This window comes from Panthera pardus, unplaced genomic scaffold, assembly GCF_024362965.1.
Source record: "Panthera pardus isolate Hobbes unplaced genomic scaffold, ASM2436296v1 HiC_scaffold_12, whole genome shotgun sequence".
In the NCBI taxonomy this organism is placed as follows: domain Eukaryota; kingdom Metazoa; phylum Chordata; class Mammalia; order Carnivora; family Felidae; genus Panthera; species Panthera pardus.
Genome location: NW_026526677.1, coordinates 76,624,065 through 76,648,939, shown reverse-complemented (window position 1 = coordinate 76,648,939; position 24,875 = coordinate 76,624,065). Strand labels below are relative to the sequence as shown.

Below are 24,875 nucleotides of genomic sequence, written 5' to 3'. Positions count from 1 at the left end.
TTTTGGTATATTTACAAAGCTGTGCAACCATCACCATAATCTAGTTTTAGAACATTTCCATCACTCCAAAAAGAAACTTCATGCCCATTTTCAGTCACAACCCATTTCCACCCTCAGCTCCAAGAAACCACTAATCTATTGCCTAGTCTGGAAATTTCATATAAATAGGATCATATAATGAGTTTTTTGTGTGTCTGGCTTGTTTCACTCAGCATGTTTTTGGGGTTCGTCCCTGTTGTAGTATCAGTATTTTGCTTCCTTTTATGGTCAAATAATATTCCATTGTTATGAATATACCACATTTTAGTTGTCCATTCATCCATTGATAACATTTAGGTTGTCTTCATCCTTTGGCTATTATGAATATTCATGTACAAGTCTATGTGGGGACATGTGTTTTTATTTTTGTGTAGATACCTAGGAGTGGAATTGCTGGATCATATGGTAACTCTTATGTTTAATGTTCAGAGAAACTGCTACACTGATTTTCTGAAGTGCCTGCAAAATTTTAAATTTCCACCAGCAATATAGGAGCATCCTTATGTTTCAACATTCTCACCAATACTTATTATTGCCTTTTTTTAAAATAGTATTTCTACTAGTTGGTGTGAATTATCTTGCAGTTTTGGTTTGTCTTTCCTTAATGACTAATTTGATGTTGAGCATTTTTTTTTCCTATGCTCATTGCCCATATCTTTTCTGAAGAAATTTCTATTCAAATTCTTTATTCATTTTTTGAGTTATTTGTCTTCTCATTATGGAGTTGCAAGAGGTCTTTATATGTCCTGGTGATAAGTCCCTTGTTGAGTATATCATTTGCAAATATTTTCTGCCAGTCTGTGCATTACCATTTCACTTTCTTAATTATGTCTTTGGAAGTGTACAAATTTTCAATTTTAATTAAGTGCAACTGATCAATTCTTTTATTGCTTGTGCTTTTGCTGTTGTAGTTAAGAAATTATTGCCTAGCCCAAGGTCATGCAGATATATTCCTGTTTTCTTCTAAGACATTTACAGTATTTGCTTACATTTAGGTCCATGGTCAATTTTGACTTAATTTTTGTATATGGTGTGAGGTAGGGATCCAAATTCATTCTTTTGTTTGTGGATATCCACTGTTCCAGCAGCATGTTAAAAAAAAAAAAACTATTCTTTAACTGTTGAATTTTCTTGAAACTTTTGTTGAAATCAACTGGCTAAGGGTTTATTTCAGGCTCTCAATTATATTCCAGTTAATTATATAGCTATCCTGATACCAGTGTCTTAATTATTACAGCTTTGCTGTAAGTTTTAAAATCAGGAAGTGTGAGTCCTCCAAATTTTTTGTTCTTTAAGATTGTTTTGGTATTCCAGGTCCTTTGTATTTATATATCAACTTCAGCATAAAGTTTTATTTTCTGGGGGGGGGGGGGGGGGGGAGGGGGTGTTGAGCCGGAAGTAATTAAATAGAATTGCACTGAATCCATAGATCAATTTGGGGTGTATGGCCATCTTAACAAAATTAAGTCTTCTGATCCATGAATATGGAATGCTTTTGCATTTATTTAGCTCTTCTTTAACAACATTTTGTAGTTTCCACTTCTTTTGTTAAGTTTATTCTTAAACAGTTTATTCTTTTTGATGCTATTGAGAATGGAACTGATTTCTTAACTTCATTTTTAATTCACATTGCTCATTGCTAGTGTACAGAAATCAACTGATTTTTGTATACTGGTCTTATATTCTAAAATCTTGCCAAACTTACCTAGTTCTAGTAGTCCTTTAGTGGTTCCTTAAGATTTTCTCTACATAAAATCATGCCCTCTGTCGGTCAATAAAGACAGTTTTAGTCCCTCCTTTCCAATTTGGATGCTGTTCTTTTTTTTTTCCTTGCCTAACTACCCTGATTAGAATCTTCGGTGTAATATTGAGTAGAAGTAGTGAGAACAGACATCCTGAAGGATCTTGTTCCCGTTTCAGGTACTTTTAAATAGAAGAAATAAATATTTCAGATGAAGTGGAAGTCCCTTTTAGATGTAAACTGCAAATCCTAATCTCCTTTTCTTTCCCAGCCTCATAAACAATTATTATGAATTTGGTGCATTTTTTGATTGGTGGATGTCTTTTCATTTGTATGTGTGTTATGTGTTGTGTATCCACTAAAAATATGGACTATTGTTTTGTGTATCTACTACTTTTATTTTATATAAATGATTTCATAATATGCTAATTTTTGTCAGTTTTTGAATTCAACACTGTCTCAACTCATAATACACAAAAATATACATATATAGTCTCTTATAAGAATATACTTTATTCAATGCATTTCTCTATTAGTGGGTATTTAGATTACTTAAGTGTTTTTTGTTTTGTTTTGTTTTTTATGAACGATGCTACACTAAAAACTTTTATGTGTGTTCTGGTAATTATATGTGAGAATTTACCTAGGGTAGATATTTTTAGGTGATACAGAAACTGTATTTTGCATTTTATTATGCAAGGTCAAGTTGCTTTACCTAGTGATTTTCCTAATTAACACATGCACTGAATAGAAGTTTCTTTCTCCATACCCCTAGATGCACTTGAGAATGTCAAATTTTTAGTTAACTATTTGATTGGCAAAATTATTTATTTCCTTTTATATGATTGTGTGGCTTGTTTCCTGATGAGGTGCAGGTTTTTTCATTGATTATTGCCTTTATGTGGGTTTCAATTTATGAATTACCAGTTATACCCTTTGCTTTTTCAATTAAGTTTTTCTTTTTCTACTGATTTGTAAGAGTTCTTTAAATGTCTGTGATGCTAATTCTATGTCTGTCACAGTGTGTAAATAGCTCACTTCACCCCATCACCTCCATTTAAATTTGTTCATGGTGTCTTTTTTAGCTATTTTGAAAATTAAATGTAATCAAACTTATCTTTTCCATTATGATCTGTTCCCTTATGTCCTGTTTAAGTAACATACTGTTCCTTTAAGTCACAAAGATTTTATTTTCTTTTGTTTTCTTTGTTTCATCCATTTAGAATGCTGTTGGGAAGTAGGGATCTATATTGTCGTTTTGGTGGTTGTTGCTGTTGTTTGTAGAAATCTGTCTATCCCCATTTTCCCACTGAGTTGGAATCTTCCAGTCTCACATGCCAAGTTCCAATATAAACATGGATCTCTTTCTAAACTCTACATTCAAGTCCATTGATTTGTCCATTTCTGTGCTGAATCTATACTATTTAATTATAATAGCTTTATGCTTAGTATTGGTAATTGGTAAGTCAAGTCCCTATGTGCTTATTCATCTTTTTCAGAATTAATTTGGGTAGATTAGTAGAGTTAAACTTCAGTATTAATTTTAGGATAAATTTTTCAAGTTCCACAAAAATATTATTGATTTGAACTGAAATTGCATGAGTTAAAGAAAAACTTGAAGTGGACATACCTCCCATACTGGGCATTCCCATTCACTAACTGGTATTCCTCCATTTATTCAGATCTTATATGTATTTCAATAAAGCTTCAAAATTTTATCCATAAAGATAATGTATATGTTGCCTTAGATATATTCTTAGGAACTTCTTAATTTTTTGAGTGTATTATGATAGACATTTTTCTATTAATTTTCATTATTTATTGATCTACATCTCTTTTCAAACTTTACACCTCTTTTTCCTATTAGTTAAACCAGCCTGACCATTGATTCTAGACTTTTCCATATAGATATTTTCTGAAAAAAATACAAAACTCATATCTCTTCTTTTCCAGTAGTCATTGCTTCTTTTTTTTTCTTTTCTTTTCTTTTTTTTTTTTTTTTTTTTTTTTTTTTTTTTTTTGGAAGCTGGGCAGGAATGGAAGTCTTATATAATTAGATATGATCTCCAGTAAAATACTGAATGTTGACTGATTAGTAGAAATTCTACATTCATTTCAGAATTTAATAAGAGTGGTTCTAAACTTTAAGTTACATCATATCATTTAACACCAATCTGACACACTTTTGAGAGTGACAGGGAATCAAGAAAAATAGGACCAGGACTCTACTAATTGATCAAGTATTTGTAAAGAAATATAGAATACTTGAGCAATGAAATCTAAAAATTGACCTAATGGTCATATACTGAACTTTGTACTCCCAAAAATACAGAATAGAATTTTTTTTCAAGTCCTATGGAAACCTTACAAAATTGACCATAAACCTGTGGCCAGAAAACAAGTTTTAACAAATGTTAAAGGGCTAAAAGCAGGCAGGCCATAATTATAAACAACAAAGTTAGAAATCAATATTAAAAAGACACCCAAATCCCAAATCCCAAATTTTATAAAATTAAAAATAAATTTCTAAACAAACTTTTAATCAGAAAGAAAAATGGAAATTAGAAAATACTTTAAATTAGAGGGGGGTATTCTACATTTCAAATCTTGTGGGATGTAATAAAAGGTATTAAAAAGAAGATTTATATATTTAAATAAATATCTAAGAAAGGAAAAGAAAGAAGTCTGAAAAATTAAATGAGCTAAGCATCCATTTCAGAAATTTAGGAAAAAAGCAAGGAAAGTAGAAAAAATAAAATAATAAAAATACAACCAGAAATGGATGAAATAGAAAACCAATATAAAATAGAGAGGATGAACAAAATCAAAGGTTGTTTTTTTGAAAAGTCAAATAAAATCGAAAGCCTCTGATGAAAATAGCAAAGACCAAAAATAGAAGGCACAAGTGACCAATATCAGGAAAGATTAAAAGATCATCACTGTAACTGCTGCAGATATTTAAAAAATAAGTAAAGACAGAATAAATAACTTTAAGCCAATATATTTTAAAATTCAGATGAAACAAATTCTTAGAAAAACATAATAGCAAAATTGACACATGAAGAAATAGAGCACTGAGTATATCTATAAACATCAAGAAAACCGAAACAGTAGTTCAAAACTCTCTTCACAAATAAAATTCTAAGTCCAGATGGTCTAACCATCAAATTTTACCAAACATTCAAAGAAGAAACAATGTCAACCTTAGACAAATTTTCAGAGAACAGAAAAAAGAATATTTTCCAACACATTTTATTACACAAATCTCTAATGAGGACACTATGAGAAAGGAACATAACAAGCTAATTTCACTTATGAACATAGATGCAAAAGTCCTAAATAGAATTTGAGTAAATTGATTCCTGCAATATATTCATCAGGATCAAGGTGGGTTTATTCTAAGAATGAAAGGTTGATAGTTAAATAAATACATACAGGAACACATTAACAAACTAAAAGAGAACCCCACTAGATGTAGAAGTGTTTGATAAAATCCACCACCCATTTAGCAAACTAAAAATTTTAAGGAAATTTTATTGAGTAAAGTGCATCTACCTAAAACCTTCACTTTACTAGTAAAAGTTGAATGCTTTCCCTTTCTGATCAGGAAAAAGATAAGGATGCCTGTGATTTCTTTATTAAACACTGCCCAGGATGTCCTATCCAACATAAGGTAGCAAGGAAAAAGAGAGAGGAGAGGGGAAAGATTGGAAAGGAAGAAACAAAGCCGTCATTATTCACAGATATCACTGCACATATGAAAAATCCAAAAGATTTATAAATAAGCTACTTTAATTAATAAGAAGGTTTAGCAAGGTCTCTGAATTTAAAATAGCAATATATAAAAAAACATATATATCAGCAACAACTAGGAAATCAAAATTTAAGAAAGATGCCATTTACAATAGTATTAAAAATTAAGTGGCACATAAGGCCAAAGATAACAAAATCTTGCAAGTTTTCTAAAAAGAAAATAATATAAATTTACTTAGAGGCAATTGAAGTAGACCTAAATAAATGGAAAGACATAACTGTTCATAGATTTAAAGATTCAATAGTGTAGAATTGTCAATTCTTCTTATATTGATCTATAGATTCAATGTTATTCTAATCAAAATCCCAAAAGTATTTTTGTAGAATATAACATTTCACATTTTATATTGAAGCACAAAGGGCCAAGAATAGTACAGCACTCATAAAAGAGGGTCAAGATAAGATGGCTTGCTTTACCAGATTTCAAGACCTCTCTATCACAGCATGCACAAAAATGAATTCCTAGTGGAACTGTGAAAGCTGTAACTATAAAACTTTTGGGTAATATCCAGGAATTTCTTATAACTTCAAGTAGGGAAGAATTTCTCAATCAATAAATACCATGCACAAAGCAGAAAGGAAAAGACTGATCAGCTGAACTACCCAAATACTAAGACTTTTTGTATATCAAAATATACCAAAAGGAGGAGTCAAGAAATGGAAAATACACATGTAGCATAAATAAGCAACAGAGCTGGTACCTAAGTACTAAAAACTCAGAGGAATCAATAGAAAAAAAGACCTCAATTCCTCACAAAAGAAGTCCAAATGGACATTAAACATATGTATGTTGTTTAGTAATCAAAAGAATGCAAATTCAGACCTCAATAAGATACTACTATCATCTATCAGGTGAGTTAAAATTGAAAAGTTGGACAATATCAAGTGTGGTGAAAGTATGGAACTAAAACCCTCACCCTGCTGACAGGATATATATAAATAAAATGTACACACATACACCTCTGCACATTTATAAGAGTGTTCATAGTGGCATTATTTGTGACACCCACATCAGAAAGCATAGTTATTAGAATAACACATATTGCGTATTTTTACACGATGGAATTCCACATAGTATACTACAGCTACACAAAATATACATTAAGTCGAAGGAAAAAAGCAAAACACAATGAACACATATGATTCATTTATATAACATTTTTAACATTATATAAAGCTCAAAAATTGGCAAGACTAAATATTATCATTTAGAAATACATAAGCATTTATTGAAATTTGAGGGCTTTATATTTGATTAAAATTTGTAAATGTTCAATGTTTATTAAAAATGATGTGTATTCTCGTTTTCAAGGATTTTATACACATATAAACATAATATATAAATACACATGCATATATAAATGCAATGAGCATATGTATCTATGTACTCAATGCTTCAATGTTGTTAATTTGTCTGCTTGATCTATTAATCTGAGAAAACTTACGTTAAAAAAAATTCCCATTGTAATTATGGATGTCAGTTTTTCCTTTTAATTCTTTATTTTTGCTTTATATTTTTCCCGACTACGTAGTTAGTTGCATATTCATGATTGGAAATATTTTCCTAGAGTATTTTTCTTTATGATATGATAGGATGGCCCTATTCATGTCCTTCTTAACGCTATTCTATTTAAAGAATACTTTTTTTTATTAAATATTTATTTTTTGAGGAGGGAGGGAAGGAGAGAGAGAGAGAACACACGTGAGGGAGGGGTAGAGAGAGAGGGAGAGAGAGAGAATCCCAAGTAGTCTCCAGCTGTCAGCACTGAGCCTGATGCACAGCTTGATCTCGTGAACTGCAAGATCATGATTTCAGCCAAAATCAAGAGTCAGATGCCTAATCAGCTGAGCCACCCAAGTACCCCCAAAATACTTTTGATAATGTTGCTACAGTTCTTTTGTTGGCATTGCTTAGAATTTGCCCAGTATGTCTGTCTCTTTATTTTCCCCACATCAGTTGTTTAGTTTTAACTGTTTTTTTTTTTAATATGTTTGTTTTTAATTGTCTTGGTAATTACGGGCTGGCCAGCTGATGAGGTAGCCATGTGCTCATATTAAGTAAAAGGTGTTAAAATTACACTATTATCCAGTAATCTAGCCTGAACCATCACAAATTGCATTCTGAAGTTGTCTCCAGAAAATCATCTCTCTGGGCTTCAGGGCATCTAGTCTTGTCAAAACAAAGGACCAGTTTGTTTTTTTTATCTTAGAAAATTGGGCATTTTCAAGTTAAACAGTTTAAACAGATGCCATTGTTTATGTTTGTTTGTTTGTTTTAACGTGATTTCTGACTTGTGACCACTGGGGGTTTTTCTTCATTTTCTTATTCAAAGCTTCAAAGAAACATTTTCAAGCAAAATTTTCACATTTTGTAACTTTGTAAAAATGAGAGGGTTTACTAGAATTGGAGGAATTGAAAGAAGGTTGGATTAAATTAGAGCTGTGACTGGATGGGGGTGAGGCTGACTGAATTAGAATTTTGATGGTGCCTATAGAGCCTGAGAGTCACAGGATTTTTCATTTAGTGATTCTTTCCTGAAAAGAAATCTTTTTGGGTCTTGGTGTATCTTCATTTCAAATCTATTTCCAGACTAGCAGAATGTTAAATTACTTTTCTCTCCTTTAAAATATAAAAGAGATTAAGGCAATAGCTTTTTATACCAAAATGTGATTTCTTTCCCTGTGAACTCACTCACTCAATCACTCATTCATTCATCCATCCATCCATTCATTCATTAATTCATTTGTAAAAAAATTGTGGGCATCTCTTGGTGCCAGGCACTGTTCTAGGTGCTTGGCTTACATCATTGGGATGAACAAAGATTCTGCCCTTGTAGAATTTATATACTGCATGGAATAAGTAGAGAAAGAAATAATAAACATATCTAAATTATATAGGATCATGGAAGAGGACATATGCTATGTAAAAAAGAAAAGGACAGCAGGATAAGGGAGATAAGGAGAACAGAATGCTGGGGGACCAACGGGGAGGAGGGTTGCAACTTTCAATAGGACTGTCATGTTTGGGTGACCTCATTTAAACCTACACCTGAATAAGACAAGTGAGAGTGTTCTTGGCCAAGGAAATAGCTACTGCAAGGACCCTAAGGCAGGAGATATGATCACATAACACCAGGAAGGGATGTAGCCTAGAGAGACATGAGCAAGAGAGGAAATCAGTCATGTAGGGGAGAGTCTTGTAGGTCACCGTGAGCACCTTTTATTTTCACTGTGAGAGAAATCAGGAGCCAATGCCTATTGTCTAGCTGGATCCCCTTTTCTCCCAATCCCATCCAATTGTCTTGTTAATTTGTCAAAATTATTGCCAATCTGATACTATAATGTGGTAATTATTAGTTTCCTTTCATCTTCCTAATAGGGAGGTTGTGTGTCTTTTATGTTTATTGTTTCTTTGGAATTGCTATCTCTGAATGGCCTGTTTATATTCTTTGCCCATTTTTTTAATTGGGTTGTTTGTATCTTGTTATGTATAGTAGTAGTAACCTTTTACGTTATAGGTATTACAAAATTCACCTGTTAATCTAGCATTTATCTTTGACTTTGTTTTAAGCACCTTCTTTAATAAAATAAAAATTTTATATAGATAAAGTTTTACATTTACTCTTTGCACAGCTCTTAGGTGTTCTGCCTTGCTCAAAAGGTCTTTACAAACCCTAGGTTGTGGAAATAGTCTCTTAAGGTTTCTTCTTAGATATTTATGGTTTCTTTTTTCCTTTTGGATATTCAATTCAATAGGACATACTATTTGTGTAAATTCTGAAGCTAGAACTCCACATTACATCCTGCCACAAGAGTCGGTTTTACAGTCATAGTTATTATGTAAAATATCCCTTACACATTGAATTAAAATACTGCCTTTGTCATATTAAAATGAAGGAGCATTGTTAAAGGTTAAGATCTACTACATGTATCCAAAACCTGCTAAGAATGATCTACAAGGAATGGATTGATTCATAGATTATGAGAGATAAGAAATACAGCAGGATGTCAGTTACAAAGAAGGTTGGAGGGATTAGGATCCAGACCACAAAGGAGGGGGCTTAGGTCATCTCATGTCTACTAACCCATAGAGAGCTGAGGGTAATGGGCACAGTCATGGGCAGTTTGGTAGATCTGCTGGAGGGCACGTGAGAAATCCTTGTTTAAGAGCTTTTGTTTTCGCAAGAAGTCAGAAGATCATCCACTCCTGGGAAAGAGGATGAGAAGGGAAAAGAGGGTGGAAAGGGTGTGTAGATTTGAAGAAAGAGGGGACTGTAGGAAATCATATCATTGCAGAGTGGAAAAATAAGCAATTAGAGGAGCATAAGAGGTTTGGCAGGCAGAATTCGAGGCACAACTGGATTTCTGTGGTCATGGGCTTAAAATGAGAACTCCTGGGAGGTTATATATGACTTTTGCCAGCAAAGGTAACTGATAAGGTATATTTTAAGTTTTTAGTAAACTTGCTTTTAGGTTTTTTTTTCTAATACTTTCAAACCACTTAAGTCAAAAGCTTTTGGTTTCATTTATCAGTACTTTAAAATCACTTAAGCAAACACTTTTTTAGTGTTTTCTAATTACTACTTTCAGACCATTTAGGTCAAAGCTTTTAACTTCATGGACTGATGATATTGTATGTGGGTGTTAATGGAATTACAGGGGTGGTTATTTAATCATGGTGATCCAAAGATTAGCCCATGGTGGTGGGCTAAGAGCAAAAGGAATCAGGGTGATTGACTCAGGGCTGATAAGGGCAGCTGGGATATAGAAACCAGGGGTATTATCTATAATTGTGTCACCACCCTGTCATTGTTACTTCTTTCCTCCACTTCATAGTGCATCAATCATTCATTCATTCAACAAATACTTACTCAGCACCTATTATGTGCCAGGCACTGTTCTACATGCAGAGGATACACCAGTGAACAAGAGAGACAAGGTTCCTGCTTTCCTGGAACTTACGTTCTAATATAGGAAGATAGACAATAATAATAAAAATAATATTAATAATAATAATAGCTAACATTAATTTAGCAAGTACTGTTTGCTGAGACTGTTTTAAGCACTTTACAAGTATTACTTCATTTAATCCTTATCATAACAATAGGAGGTCAAGACTAGAATTATCCCCATTTTATATAATGGAAACTGAGGGCACAAAAAGGGAAAATAACTTTCCCTTTAGGGCAAGGCTAAACAGCTAGTCAAAGGCACACCTGGAATTTAGCACCAAGACAGGCTATAGATCCCTTATCTCTTAACGACTCTGCTATACTGCCTCTCAGACAAAAAACAAGGCGAAAAAACAATGGCAGAATAAATTTGGCAGCATTTGGTACTACAAAAAAAAAAAAGTAGGGCGATGTGACGGTATTTGCATGTTTGGGGCTTGGGGGTGACAAAGAAGATGTCAGGGAAAAGCCTCACTGACACAGTAACATTTGAGCAGAGACTTGAAGGATGTTAACAGTCGTCTTGGGGCACAGGCAACAGAGAAAACCTAGTACAAAGGAACCTTACCCTCGTTTCTGAAACAGAAACGCCCTGTTGGCTGTGGCTAAAGTTTAATATGTAAGAAGTGTCTGATTATAACTGAAGTCAAGGAGCTAGGCAGGAACCAGACTCCACGAGGTCTCAAGTCGCATTAAGGAATTTGACTTTTACTCTAAGTGCAGTGGATTTTTCTGCAGGAGAGTAACTTAACTACCTGCTTTGTAATTTTCAAAGGTCACTCTCACTGCTACATGCAAAATTAACTGTACGTTGGACAAAAGTGGAAGCAAGAAGACGCATTAGGGAGCAATTGCAAATGCCGGTGAAAAATAGTGTCTTAGACTTAGGGTAGTGGCAGTGGAATGAAATGTGGGGTATCATTCTGGAAGTAAAATTGGCAAGTCTTGCAAATAAACTAAATGTGAAGGGTTTAGAAAAAGGAATTCAATTAGGATCCTCAAGATTTGGGTTTAATAACTCATACATGGTAGCGTCCTTTACGGAGATGTGCAAAACTAGGGGAGAAACACCTCCATTAAGAACTAAGATCTTCATCTTGAACTTTATAAGGGGCTTTTTTTTTTTTTTTTTTACTTTTTTTCATTTATAAGTTTCAAAGAAAGAGTTCCGAAAATAAAGCTTTTTAATGTTCAATTTAATGAGCTCTTTACATTTGAAACCAAGTTGGAGGAGCTGAATTTTCATTTGTTTAATAAATATTGAGTATCTGCTGTGGCCAAAAACTAAGTGAGGAGATACCAATATGGGCTAAGCAAACGAGAGCCCTGCTCCCAGAGTGCTTCTTGGGAAAGGGAGGAAAGACGACTGCTGAGGTCCCCCCCCCCCCCCCCCCCCCCCCCCCGTCTCGTTCGTTGTCTCATTAAAAGTTCACCTAACGCTTGAGTAGCCATCTTATAACTGCATCTCGTGCTTCTGGCAGTTGGGCCCACCGTTCTAAACGCTCGTAATCGGGTTCATAAATGAATCTCGAATAGTGACATCTCCCCTCCCACTAGAACTTAGACTTTTCTAAAAAATAGAAATTTTAACAAACAATACGAATACAACCTTTGCTTTTGCAGACTAATATTTTTGCAGGAATGGTACCTTTATAAAGATCGTGGTTGCCCCCGTACATATTTGTTCTTTCTTCATATCCAATTAAATGAAAACACTAGTTTTTCCGTAGCCCAACTCTCTAGGCTTGTTGGGTCTAGCTCAGGAGAGAGGAAGCTGGAGCCGTTGGATTTAAACAGTTTGGTGTAATCCTTCTCTACGCTCTCTCTCGCTAGCCGGGGACGTGGTGTCGGCTACCCGGGGCTTTCCGTCCACGCAGCACCGGAATGAAGGAGTCTGGGAGGGGGTCGGGGAAGGGAAAGACGGAAGAGACATTAAGTAATTGGTTCTCGAAGGTATAAAATGATGTTTAGGGTCTACCCTAAAGCACTGATTTCAAACGCCCGCCCCCTGGGCCGTTTCGGCCCCGCCCCTTTCTGTCGTCACGCCGACTTCCACCTTGCCTGCTGCGGATTGGTCTCTGCCTCCGCCTCTAAACTGCGACTAAAGAGCTTAGGGTTTGCTTCCGGGTCTTGGCCCCTGGCTTTGGGCGCAGAGGCTCCTGGGAGGTACGAGTCGTAATGGTGCCTGTATGATTTCCGGAGGCTGCAGCATTAGACCCCGGCCGACGTGAGCGGCAGGAGGGTAGCAGGTCGTCTCTGTTGTCCGAGAGGGGCGGGAAAGGGTGGTTGCGGCAGGAGTCGGCAGTAGAGAACCGGGCGCGGGCGGAGGAGGCCGCGGAGCAGCGGGCGGTGGTAGAGCCCGGCGAATCCCAGGCCGGCCGCGGAGCGCGCAGCGTGAAGGCAGCTTTGCAGACGGCGTTAAATAGGGTCCACGCCCCTCCAACCCCCCCAACCCCCTGCGAATCGGGCCTTGGGTGGAGAGTCAGCGAGTTTCTGGTAACAGCCTGAAGGCGAACCCCCGGGAGGTGGGAGCGACGATGATCCGGGGGTGTGTGGGAGGCGGCGGCGCCCCCAGCGGCAGACAACCCAGTTTCTCCCTTTGCATACACCCCTTTTCCCTTTTTGAAAATCTGGAACAGTATACCGGTTCCCCCAGCGTCCCCACACTCATGCTTTTCGGACCCTTAACGGGGTTTTAGGAGCCACATCTGCCAGGCACCACTCTTGGCAGCTCAAAACCAAAAGTAACGCAAGGAATGGGTCCCGGAGTTTTGCTTATCAGAATCCTTTGGGGGGGAGTGTCCTGTCTTGAGCTTTGTAACCTACAAAAGATCTGACTTATAACGGTGGCTGTAGGAGAAAATTGGATCAACAAAGGGTTGTCGGAGAATTTTGCCCACGTAACCGTCATTAAACTTTAGCACACGTTTCTCCAGGACACTCACTAACTTTGTCAGTGATTTTAAAGTAATTTTTGTTCTTGTCGTCACTAGCCTATTTTCTGTTGTACGAGGTTTAGTTAGGGTGTCTGGTGGAGTAATGTTGAGTTGAGAATTTTTAAAAGTTAATCGTGGCAGTGCTAAATTTTACAAGACTTTGACATTTCAATTCTCATATAATAATCCTTTGAGGGATATCTAGCCCATTTCACAGAAACTTAAGCCCGGTGACTTGGCCAAGGTCACAGAGACAGGAGAACAGGAACACAAACTCAGATCTTCATGAGAGACTTTTTTGCACTAAGAGCCGCCTAAGAAGCCGTATTCCTTATACACCCTGAGCTTCATAATTTGTTTTCTTCAAAACTTTTGTTTGAGATTCTTTAGGTAAATTTTGGAGAATGAGTTTTGGAAATTATTTCACAAGGATGGATATTTATGAATACTTTATGCAATGAGAGTTTATCATATTGGAATTAACTGGATACTGTTTTTCTTTAAAGCATAAAAGATGACAACAGCAGCTAGGCCAACTTTTGAACCTGCGAGAGGGGGGAGAGGAAAAGGAGAAGGTGATTTGAGCCAACTCTCAAAGCAGTATTCAAGTAGAGACCTACCTTCTCATACAAAGATAAAATATAGGTAACGAAGACTTTTCATTTTCTTGTTCAGAAAACAAGACTAAAAATGTTAAATGGCATGGTCATGAGACTGTAACATGTTTCAGGATTGATCGCTTAAGTCATCTATTTTCATAGGCGTAGAATGCAATAGAGTATTTGACATTAAAATTATGCTCTGATTATAATGCACTACTGTATATTACTGATGCAGAAATTGCTGTTAACTGGGAATTTCCATATGTAGGTGGCACAGTAATAGTTACCTCAGAGGGCCTGTGCACGGTCTGCACCAATCATTATGAGATTAAAAGTGTCACAGTAATGAGCCCTGAGATGACATGGCTAACAAAAAGTAAAGACATTTTAATTCATCTGCAGCCTTATGGGAAAATAATGTGTGTGACTCACTTTGTGCTTTTTGAAATATTGGAAACATCACAAGGATGTAACTTGTATCCATGTTGCCTAAGTAACATTTTTGCCCTCATTTGTTTCTCCTTTAGACAAACCACTCAGGATGCCCCTGAAGAGGTTCGCAACCGTGACTTCAGGAGAGAGCTGGAGGAGAGAGAGCGAGCTGCCGCCAGAGAAAAAAATAGAGATCGTCCAACGCGAGGTACTAACACTACCCCCAGACATTTGTTTCCTGAAATTAGGTCAATAACGGTTTTTATTTCATGTTCTAATTGGAACTGATCAGTATTTTGTTTGCCTTTAAAATATTGGTGTGAACAGTTTAAAATATTGTTTGCTTTAAGACATCAGTAACACTTTCTTAAGCGATTAGATTAGCACTGATGAGGTTGGGTTCTAATTCCATCTGTGCTTCTGTGGTAGAAGGAACAGGATGACCTGGGGATATCTAGTAGCTGTTGTTTCAGTTCACATAAAGGTGTTTTGTTTTGTTTTTTTAATCTTTTTTTTTAAATGTTTATTTATTTTTTGAGAGAGAGACAGAGCTCGAGAGGGGAAGGGCCAGGGAGAGAGGGAGACACAGAATCTGAAGCAGGCTCCAGTCTACGAGCTGTCAGCACAGAGCCCGATGCAGGGCTCGAACTCAGAAACTGCGAGATCGTGACCTGAGCCGAAGTCAGACGCTTAACCGACTGAGCCACCCAGGCGCCCCTCACATAAAGGTTTTTACTGTTGAGAATAGCCACACTCATTGAGCCCCATAAGTTTCTGTCTATGAGGGTCTCTTAGTTTTATCGCTAGTTTTTGGCAGGCATTTACAGGCATCAGTTACAGTAGCTTTTTTATATTTTCAGTATATGTAAACTATTTCCTCAATTTCCCGAGAGAGGCTATATAGTTCTCCTATTCAGATCAATACTTTCATTAATTCATTCAACAAATACTTAACCAAGGGCACATTCCAGGCACTGTGGTTCCTGTAAGCTCTTTGTGCCCACACGTCCCTAAAATGTTACAAGAAATGCAGTGTTTATTTTAGTAAGCTAAATGATGTTTGTTTTCCCCCAGAACATACAACCTCCTCATCAGTGTCAAAGAAACCTCGGTTAGACCAGATTCCTGCTGCCAACCTTGATGCAGATGATCCTCTAACAGATGTATGTTTTATTTCCTCCATTGATCTCCATGTGATAATTTTTTTATTGTGTTTTCTGAAATGCTTTTTTTGTTTTTTGACTTTGAGAAGTGACCTGTATTTATTTACTTCCTGTTATTCACATGTAGCCCTGACATCAGTGTTAAGCTTTATGGTTGATTTTTAAGTTTATTTATTTATTTTGAGAGAGTGAGAGCATGAGCAGGGGAGAGGCAGAAAGAGAGAGGGAGAATCCCAAGCAGGCTCCGCGCAGAGCTGGACACGGGGCTTGGTCTCACGAACCGTGAGATCATGACCTGAGCCAAAATCAGGAGTTGGACACTTAACCGATTGATCCACCCAGGCGCCCCATGGTTGATTCTTAAACAAAAAGTATTAATCACAAGAGTAATCAAACTTCGGGGCGCCTGGGTGGCTTGGTCGGTTAAGCATACGACTTCGGCTCAGGTCATGATCTCACGGTCCGTGAGTTCGAGCCCCGCGTCAGGCTCTGTGCTGACAGCTCGGAGCCTGGAGCCTGTTTCAGATTCTGTGTCTCCCTCTCTCTCTGCCCCTCCCCTATTCATGCTCTGTCTCTCTCTGTCTCAAAGATGAATAAACGTTAAAAAAAAAAAAAAAAATTATATAAAAAAGAAAAAGAAAAAAAAAATAGAAAAAAAAAAAAAAGAGTAATCAAACTTCAAGGGCAAGTTTGATCTCCAGAGAACCACATAAGGAAGTGCTCTATTAAAGAATAAGCTTCCCTAAAAAAGAATTCTCTGTACTAAATCCTGGAGGTTGACCATGTTTTCTGTACCCCCAGAGGGCATTCCTCATCCTAGGGTGTCTGTCAGCACCCCCAAGAGTTGAACCCAGGGGCCTTTCCACATTAGATACCAAAGGTGCCCTCTCTAGATGTGCACTTCAACTTAATGGCTTCCTCTGCCTAGGAAGGGAAGCGATCTAAGTGGAAGGTTTTCAGAATTAGTGCTTCAGTTAACATTAAAATTCATTGGGGCCCTATAGTCTGTAATTAACTTGCAATTTTCTACATACAGTGGGAAAACATGAGTGGCCTTTCGTGGGGAGCATCAAACTAAATGTATATGTCAACAATTAATTCCAGACCTGACAGACTGAATTCAGTAGTGAACTCAGTAATTAAATAAAGGGAACCCAATTTTAAATGGGATTTAATAACTGTTTGTTTGAAATTATTCTGAGAATGTAGCGCCCTTTTTTGTACTTTTGATTGTCCTTACTTCCTAGCTTAAAAGTTGTTTTGAGCTAGTAAAATTATTTGACTCTCAGGGTGATACACCGTGTACATATGTACTGCGTATATCAGTGTAGTATTTCTTCTCTGATTTTAGAACTATTTTCATATGTAAAATCTCTTTTGACCCTGTAAATTTGAAAGATATCTTGTTACCCTATTTGAAGTTACAATCTCAAACATATGAGGGACATTTTAGTAAGTATTCTGTAAGCTTGTTTGTGGGGTTTTATTTTATTTTTTGGTTGCTTGTTGATTTTAATTATATTTAAGTACATTTATCTTCCCCAACAGGAAACTGACCGCTGCCCCAGAGATTTGATAAGTGTGATTTTTATGGAAAAATAAATGAATAATGTGCATTTTCTTTCCAATCTCCTGGGCCGTTGTCATTCTTTTTCAGGAGGAAGATGAAGATGAAGATTTTGAAGAGGAGAGTGATGATGATGATACTGCAGCTCTTCTTGCAGAGCTAGAAAAAATTAAAAAAGAAAGAGCTGAAGAGCAGGCCAGGAAGGTAAAATGGAAATACTAAGTATTTACATCTTTCTCCATGTTCTGTGCTGAACTAGAAATATTTTTTGATGTAAGTAATATCATCTTGTATTAGAAATCATGCCATGTCTAGATATTACAGCACTTGTAGGTCTACAAGTCCTATTATTTTTGTGACATCCTAACTTCCTTGGTTGTGTTAAAAATTCTTTCCAGGGGCGCCTGGGTGGCTCAGTCGGTTGAGCATCTGACTTCGGCTCAGGTCATGATCTCACAGTCTATGAGTTTGAGCCCCGCATCGGGCTCTGTGCTGATGGCTCAGAGCCTGGAGCCTGCTTCCGATTCTGTGTCTCCCCCTCTCTCTGCCCCTTCCCTGCTCATTCTCTTTCTCTGTCTCAAAAATAAAATAATAAAAAAAAAAAAAAAAAAAAAAAATTCTTTCCAAATAGCTCAGACATGCCTAATAATACTACCAGTCTGCTCTTCGTTCACATACTTGTTCATATGTTCAGCAGACATTGAGTCATTGTCCAGTAAGTGTCAGAGGAATCAAAGTTGAATACGATATATAATCATGGCCTACCGAGAACCCATGGATATAATGAGGCTATCTTTGTCTCCTCTTTGCAGCCTTCTTTCCAGGCATATGTTGATATAGTCTGTCAATAGTTTTTATATAACTTAGGGCAATTTACCTAACTTCTGGGTCCCCATATTCTCTCCATTTATACAGTGAAAGAAAAGAATGTCTCAGTGAGAGTTACAAGGATTACATAGGATCCATAGTACATACTTTTTTTTTTAAATTTTTTTTTTACATTTTATTTATTTTTGAGAGAGAGAGAGAGAGAGAGACAGAGCACGAGCGGGGGGAGGGGCAGAGAGAGAGGGAGACACAGAATCCGAAGCAGGCTCCAGACTCCAAGCTGTCAGCACAGAGCCTGATGTGGGGCTCAAACCTACGAACCGTGAGATCATGACCTGAGCCGAAGTCTGTTGCTTAACGGACTGAGCCACCCAGGTGCCCCCATAGTACATACTTGTAAACTTTGGATGAATTGGCCATAGTAATAAAAATAAGACAAGAAACAGGTGAGCTCGAACAGGTCACAGCTTTAGTGGTTCACAAGCCAGCGCTAGAGGAGTTTGGACTCGGGTTTTGAAGGCCATGAGGAGCTAGTTGATTTCAGCAGGAGATTGATAAGGTTGGATATGCATTTTATTTTTTTGTTTATTTTATTATGAAATATTTCAGTAACACCGGGAAACATGAATAATAAAATTATTGGATACGCAGTTTGGAAAGATTACTCTGGCAGAGGTATGGAGGTTGTATTGAGAGAACTGATTGAGGAGGCTGTTCCAGTAATCCTCACATGCAATTATGATAATTTTGCATAATAGGAATTGGAATTGAGAGATGCAAGTAGATGCTGATAGAGCTGTCGAGGAAGTAAAATTGACCAGATAAAGTGGCTGATTAGATGTGGCAGCCACGATGACCCCCCAGTTTCTGGGGAGATGTTGCTGCCAGTCACTAATACAGGGGATGGCAGAAGGATGAGCGTGTTTAGACGGAGAGAAAAGAGATGATGAACTCTGGAACAGGTTGAATTTGATTCATTATGAGACATTCAGATGAAGATATCTGCCTCCACTTTCAAACAAAACAACTCAGCTTTTTTTAATGAGCCTCTCTCTGTGCAAGCTTGAACCAAGCTTGAACCAAGAATTTGTTCTGTTTAAAGGGGGGAAAAAGACTGACATGGGTTCACGTGAGGAGTCTAGGGAAGTAGAACATTGCTGGATTTCAAATTGGAAGAAGAATATTTTAAGGATAGTTCTCATCAAAGTTTGGCATAATTCCCATAATAGCCTATAATTGTATCTAATTTTTAAAAATCAAAGAATTATAACAACTTTCCTGATATCACTTGCACACCACTAGAGGGCAGTTGTTCTATTCCGGAATCTTTCAGCTTGCCTAACAGCTCTAGATATGTAAAGAGACATAGTTGGTTGACCGTTAGGAAAGATAATTGTATTTCATTTCATTTATTTTTTTAACGTTTGTTTATTTTGAGAGAGAGACAGAAACAGAATGCGAGCTAGGGGAGGGGCAGAGAGGGAGGGAGACACAGAATCCGAAGCAGGCTCCAGGCTCCGAGCTGTCAGCACAGAGCCCCACACAGGGCTCGAACTCACGAGCTGTGAGATCATGACCTGAGCTGAAGTCGGACGCTTAACCAACGGAACCACCCAGGCGCCCCAAGAATAAACATTTTAGACAAAGATCTTGGAATTTTGTGGGGCTCATCTACTGTCTTTGTACAAAAATGTATTGATGTTTCTTGGGATTGAATGACAGTTATTTCTTTTTTTCCTGTTTGCCTGTCTGGTTTTCTAGTGGCTGGTTTTTGAGGTGTCCCAAAATAACATTTTCAAACCAGTCACCCTATGTCAGGGGCTAGGAAGCTTTCTGTAAAGGGCCCGATGGTAAATATTTCAGGACATTTCAGGCTTGCAGACCATGCAGTCTCTAGTGCTCTCTGTAGCACAGAAGCCACTGCAAACAATACCAAAATGAATGAGGTTGACTATCCATGTTCCAATAACATTTTATTTATAAAAACGGAGCAGTTTGGATTCGATATGCAGGCTGTTACTCATTATTAGCCTATGTTTGGGAACCATAATGTGCCTGGTACTTGAGTATGGAAAGGGTGGGCACCTTTGTTCCAGTGCTGTGTTTGGCAATCAGCCAGGACTCTGAAAGAAAAAATAATGCAGATATAAAATGGCCAGAACTTTATCATATCACATACATTATTATTATAAGTTGGATACATTGTATATTTGAGCTCTTTTTTTTATAGCATCTCAGGGAAATATCTTTTCACTTTCAGCATCAATATAATTTGTTAAAAATACATAGTTTTTAGAAAGCTGTCTGCTCTTAATCTATGATGGATGCTCTTAATTTTGTTTGCTTAAGGTCTGAAAGTGACCTAAAGTAATTTCCCTGTTTATTTCCCTGAAAGTTGCATCTTGTCACTTCCCAGTTATTTGGCCTCTTAAAAATGAAATCTGTTGTTCACACTTGGATATTAAAATGAAATAATCATTAGCCTGTATGAAAAATTAGGTTATTTTTTAAAGTGATATAAAACACTATTAGGTTCACTTTAAATTGAAAGTCTCTTTTTCCTTGATTAATTTTTGTCATCCCCAAAATCCAATAAATAAAGTAGGATTTATCTTTGGTTTAAAATAGCCTGAACAGATAGATCAGCAGTTACTATGGCTAAGAATTCTAGGCATTTTATATTTTTAAGAATGAAACGGGGTGATTTGGGTTTAAAGAGGTTAATGCTAAATTAAAAGTGAAGAAGGACGAGCTTGTAGCTGATGAAGAATGAGAGGTGTAAGAGAGTTAGTAACAATAAATGATAAGAACAAAATGGAAAAACCTGCGGTGAATTAGTAGAAATGCATGTTAACTGAATATAAGATTTTACATGATTGTTTTATTTTAGGAGCTACTTCTTGGTTAATAATAACTTGTCACTAATCCTGGAGCTGCAAGTTTACATTGTTAATAGTTCAAAATAAAATTATTTTTTAATTGTGGTTATATATAGCCCATCTTTAAAAATAAGGGTAATAGTTTTGCTAAATGTGTCTTTTTGATGTTTAATATATTCTGAAATTATTAGAATATATTTATTGATGTATTCTCTTAGAATGAGCGATGAATTTTGTGTGTACTTCAAGAAAGAAAATAGGTTTAAATATGCATTCTAGAATTTCAGAGTCGGACTAATGAATGTATGATGACAAGCATGAAATACTTATAGTAAAAAAGCCAAATTGTTTGGATTAAGTGAGACTTTTCTGGTATATCTTACATCTTTAAAAAAAAAAAAAAAAAAAGGCTACCTTGATTCTTACTCCAGCTCCCTCATAAAAATCCTAACAGTCTTTTAAAATAGGAGTTATGCAAGAAGATTGATCCCAGAATTAATGTAAGTAAATGAGCCCTCCTCTGTCATTGACAGGAACAAGAACAAAAAGCTGAAGAAGAAAGAATACGTATGGAAAACATATTGAGTGGAAACCCTCTCCTTAATCTCACTGGCCCATCCCAGCCTCAGGCCAACTTCAAAGTTAAAAGAAGGTACTTTACACTAACGAGTTGGATATATATTGCAGATTGGGAGTTTTATACCAAGCTATATTATGTGAAGCCTCTAAAAACCCCTTTTTCACTGGTCATCTTCTCCGTCAGATATTAGAATGATAGAAGGAGAAGGAATGAACATGTACTTACTTTCAGTAGATATTTCTGATAACTAGCTGTGCACCAAATACTGTTGTTTTTTAATTTTTTTAGTGCCTGTTTATTTTTGAGAGAGAGTGCAAGCTGGGGAGGGGCAGAGAGAAAGGGAGACACAGAATTCAAAGCAGGCTCTAGGCTCTGAGGTGTCAGCACCGAGCCCGCTGCAGGACTTGAACTCACGAGCCGTGAGATCATGACCTGAGCTGAAGTCGGCTGCTTAACCGACTGAGCCACCCAGGTGCCCCCAGGTACTGTTCCAAGCGCTAGGGATGGAGCAGTGCATTGAGCCATTGGCCCTACAGAAGTTACATTTTAGATCTGTGTGGGAAGAGTCCCAAGCTCACCCTTCACATTCAGAGACTCGCCAGAAGGACACAGAGGACTCTGCATATAGTTGTCCTCATGACTAACAGAGCCACAGCCAGGTCATAAGGGGGAAAGCTACAGGAGGAATCCATGTGCACACTTCCCCATGCTCTGTCCCTCTTCTGAGGGTCACCCAGAATATTCTTTACTCTAGCAGTGACAGGTGGACATGGGCCAGCACATGAGCCTTACTGGTTATACCCCAGTAGTTTCTTCTTTTGTTGCCATAAAATGCACATACTATAGTGGATGATTACTAAGTGGTAACTGATCAAAGAGCATAAAATCTGGTAATCCGAACTATAGTAAATTGACCAGTTATTATCATCTAGAACCATCTACAGTAACCAGGGGTAATACCAGTGCTGCCTCTTTGTTTCAGACCTGAAAACATTAAATATTTATGCAATTAAGCCGGTGTATTTCTGCTTTTTAACTCAGAGTTTCTCATACAGGAGAAGTCATAAGAATGTATGCTCTAAATAGGAATTGCCTTTCCTGCTGTAATAAAGCAAAATTACAACCTATTAAGAATTACTTTATTCTTTTGGGTGTAATTGCTGCATCAGATGATGTATATGTTGAGCATATTTCTGGGTAATGACTAAGCTTTGCAACTCACTTTTTTCATGTCTCCTGATACAGACATGTAAGTGTTCTGTTTGCTTTTTTCCTTTAGGTGGGATGATGATGTTGTTTTCAAGAACTGTGCAAAAGGTGTAGATGATCAGAAGAAAGACAAAAGATTTGTAAATGATACACTGCGATCTGAATTTCACAAAAAGTTCATGGAGAAATATATTAAATAGTACAGTTTTATGTGCTTAATTAAAGACTGTAAAATGTAAACGATCATTCTGACTTTGTTCTGTTTTCTCTTTCCCCATCTACATTAAGCATAGGCTTCCCTAATTTTAAGTTCCAAAATATACTCTCCTTTATGGATCCATTATTTGATAAGGACTTGGGAATTGGTTTAACCTAGTTTCCATTCTTGGAATATTTCCAGTCATATGTTTTCCTTTTAATATGGGAAAGGGAGCCTTCTTATAATAAATATTTTGAAAAATCTATATAACCAAATCTGTGTCCCCATCTTTTTTGTTGAAATGTATGCAGCTTTTAAAACATTGCATATTTTGTTTTGTGAATTGTATTCTTTGTGCATTAATTTTTTCTCCTCATTTCTTTGACATTGATTTAAGGTCAGTTAATGTGTAATGTCTTCTCTGCTTTTTTAAAAGCGTGATGGAAGATGAAAAGAATTCTGTTTTGGCCCACATGTTGGTATAGAAGAGTGTCCTCAACCTCTAAGCTCCCTGAGTGTGTGTCTGAGGGTGCATGTGGTATCTTTCGCTTCTGCAAGCACTCCTTTCTTTTTCTCTTGGCCCAAAACAGCTCCTTAAGCATGCCCAGTGAGCATGTGGCACTCACCTGTGTTTTCCTGGATACTCAACGGCCATGTCTCTTTTGAATGAGATAGAGTTTGCACACTGATCGACTTTAGGATGCAGAGCATAGGAAAGTTCTAAACAGCAAACAGTACATGAAATAAAACCTTTGGAAATAGGATTTTGTTTGTTTGTTTGTTACCTTCGAGGATATGTACGTGGGAAGTGGGAACGTCTCTACACAGCTGGGAAGTTAAGTTTCCCTAAGCCTGGGCTCTGATTTAAGGGTGTCACTTTGGTGGAAAAATTGGGATCAGAAATGGAGCCATTTACAGAGACTCCGTCCTAAGATTCTTCAGTTGTAACTGATAGCTCGATAAGGTTAAAGATAAAACTTAGAAAGCAAAAATAACATGCTTTTATCACTGACTATTCCAACCCTTTGAGAGCATTTTCACTACTCCAGCATTTCCCCAGTGGAAACTTGGACACGGGTTGTATGTAGCCTGAGCCAGGAGTAAAGCTGGAAATGGGGCCCAGGTTTCCACATTCATGCTGTGCATTTTTTTCCAGTTGATCTATTTACACAAAATTTTGAATGCTTCAATTAGTGGGGTTTTTTAAACCCTTTATTAATATTTAAAGCCCTATTTTTAAAATATCTCCAGCTTTACAATTTACAAAGTGCCTTTACATTCATTTTCAAGTTTCTAAATAGCACCACTGTTACATACGAAGGAAGTCCCGGGGGCTTCCAAATGAAGATGAAACTTAGGCCAAATGACTGCATCAAAGGTAATACAGGTATGAATGCCTTCAAACTACATGAAAATGTGCTTTTAGATGTGATGTGAAAGACCTTAGATTCCCAAAACTAGTCTTGGGACTCTGGGCAAAGTGAAGGAAAAGAGGTGGGGGGCACTGAATCATAAAAAGCTTTAATTTTTTAGCATCTGAAAGGCGGATCCCGCACTGGGGCTGATGTAGGTGCACCCTTACCACAGCCTGTGCTGACTTCAGATTCCCTGTTTGGTTCAGGAAGAATCGGAGTAAACGTCATTTCGATGTCTTCATTCCCCTTTTGACTATAGTTTCCCAGCGTAAAACAGGTTGTGTAACCTGAGTCGGATGCAAGAAACCTAATGTTTCGGTGTCAGCTCTCAGATTTACAGAGCAGGGAACAGTCTTCTTAGTTCTGATGCCTTGCAATCTTGGAAAACATTGAGGGACCTTTTATCCCTCTGAGGGCCCATGCTGAGTGCGGACCAGGGCTTTGAAGCCAGATGGACCTAGACGTGAAGCCCGGGTCTGTCACTTCAGGCTTTGACATGGTATTCATGAAGGTTGCTTGT

General features: G+C 37.1%; 2 protein-coding genes across 9 annotated transcripts in view; one reads left to right on the top strand and one right to left on the bottom strand.

Annotated features, from left to right (window-relative positions):
• Positions 1 to 12,801, bottom strand: part of KDM4D (lysine demethylase 4D) — a 34,196-nt gene extending 21,395 nt beyond the window's left edge. The window contains exons 1-2 of one of the 3 annotated variants that reach the window (XM_053900224.1): positions 12,155 to 12,801; positions 10,465 to 10,558 (exon numbers count right to left, since the gene is read on the bottom strand). The gene's annotated coding sequence lies outside the window, so the exon portion shown is untranslated. The remainder of the gene's footprint in view (positions 1 to 10,464; positions 10,559 to 12,154) is intronic. The other 2 variants (XM_053900223.1, XM_053900225.1) reach the window with 2 other exon arrangements.
• Positions 12,599 to 23,704, top strand: CWC15 (CWC15 spliceosome associated protein homolog). Of its 6 annotated transcripts, none has more exons than XM_019450143.2 (7): positions 12,599 to 12,711; positions 13,988 to 14,126; positions 14,611 to 14,723; positions 15,590 to 15,678; positions 17,336 to 17,449; positions 21,486 to 21,604; positions 22,812 to 23,704. In XM_019450143.2, the coding sequence occupies exons 2-7, from the start codon at positions 13,996 to 13,998 to the stop codon at positions 22,939 to 22,941; spliced, it is 696 nt and encodes a 231-aa protein (XP_019305688.1). In that variant the 5' UTR covers positions 12,599 to 12,711; positions 13,988 to 13,995; the 3' UTR covers positions 22,942 to 23,704. The 6 variants fall into 6 exon arrangements, with proteins under 6 accessions (XP_019305688.1, XP_019305687.1, XP_019305686.1 ...); XM_019450142.2 differs by having other exon boundaries at positions 12,671 to 12,772; XM_019450141.2 differs by having other exon boundaries at positions 12,677 to 12,787.
• Positions 23,705 to 24,875: the final 1,171 nt, after the last annotated feature.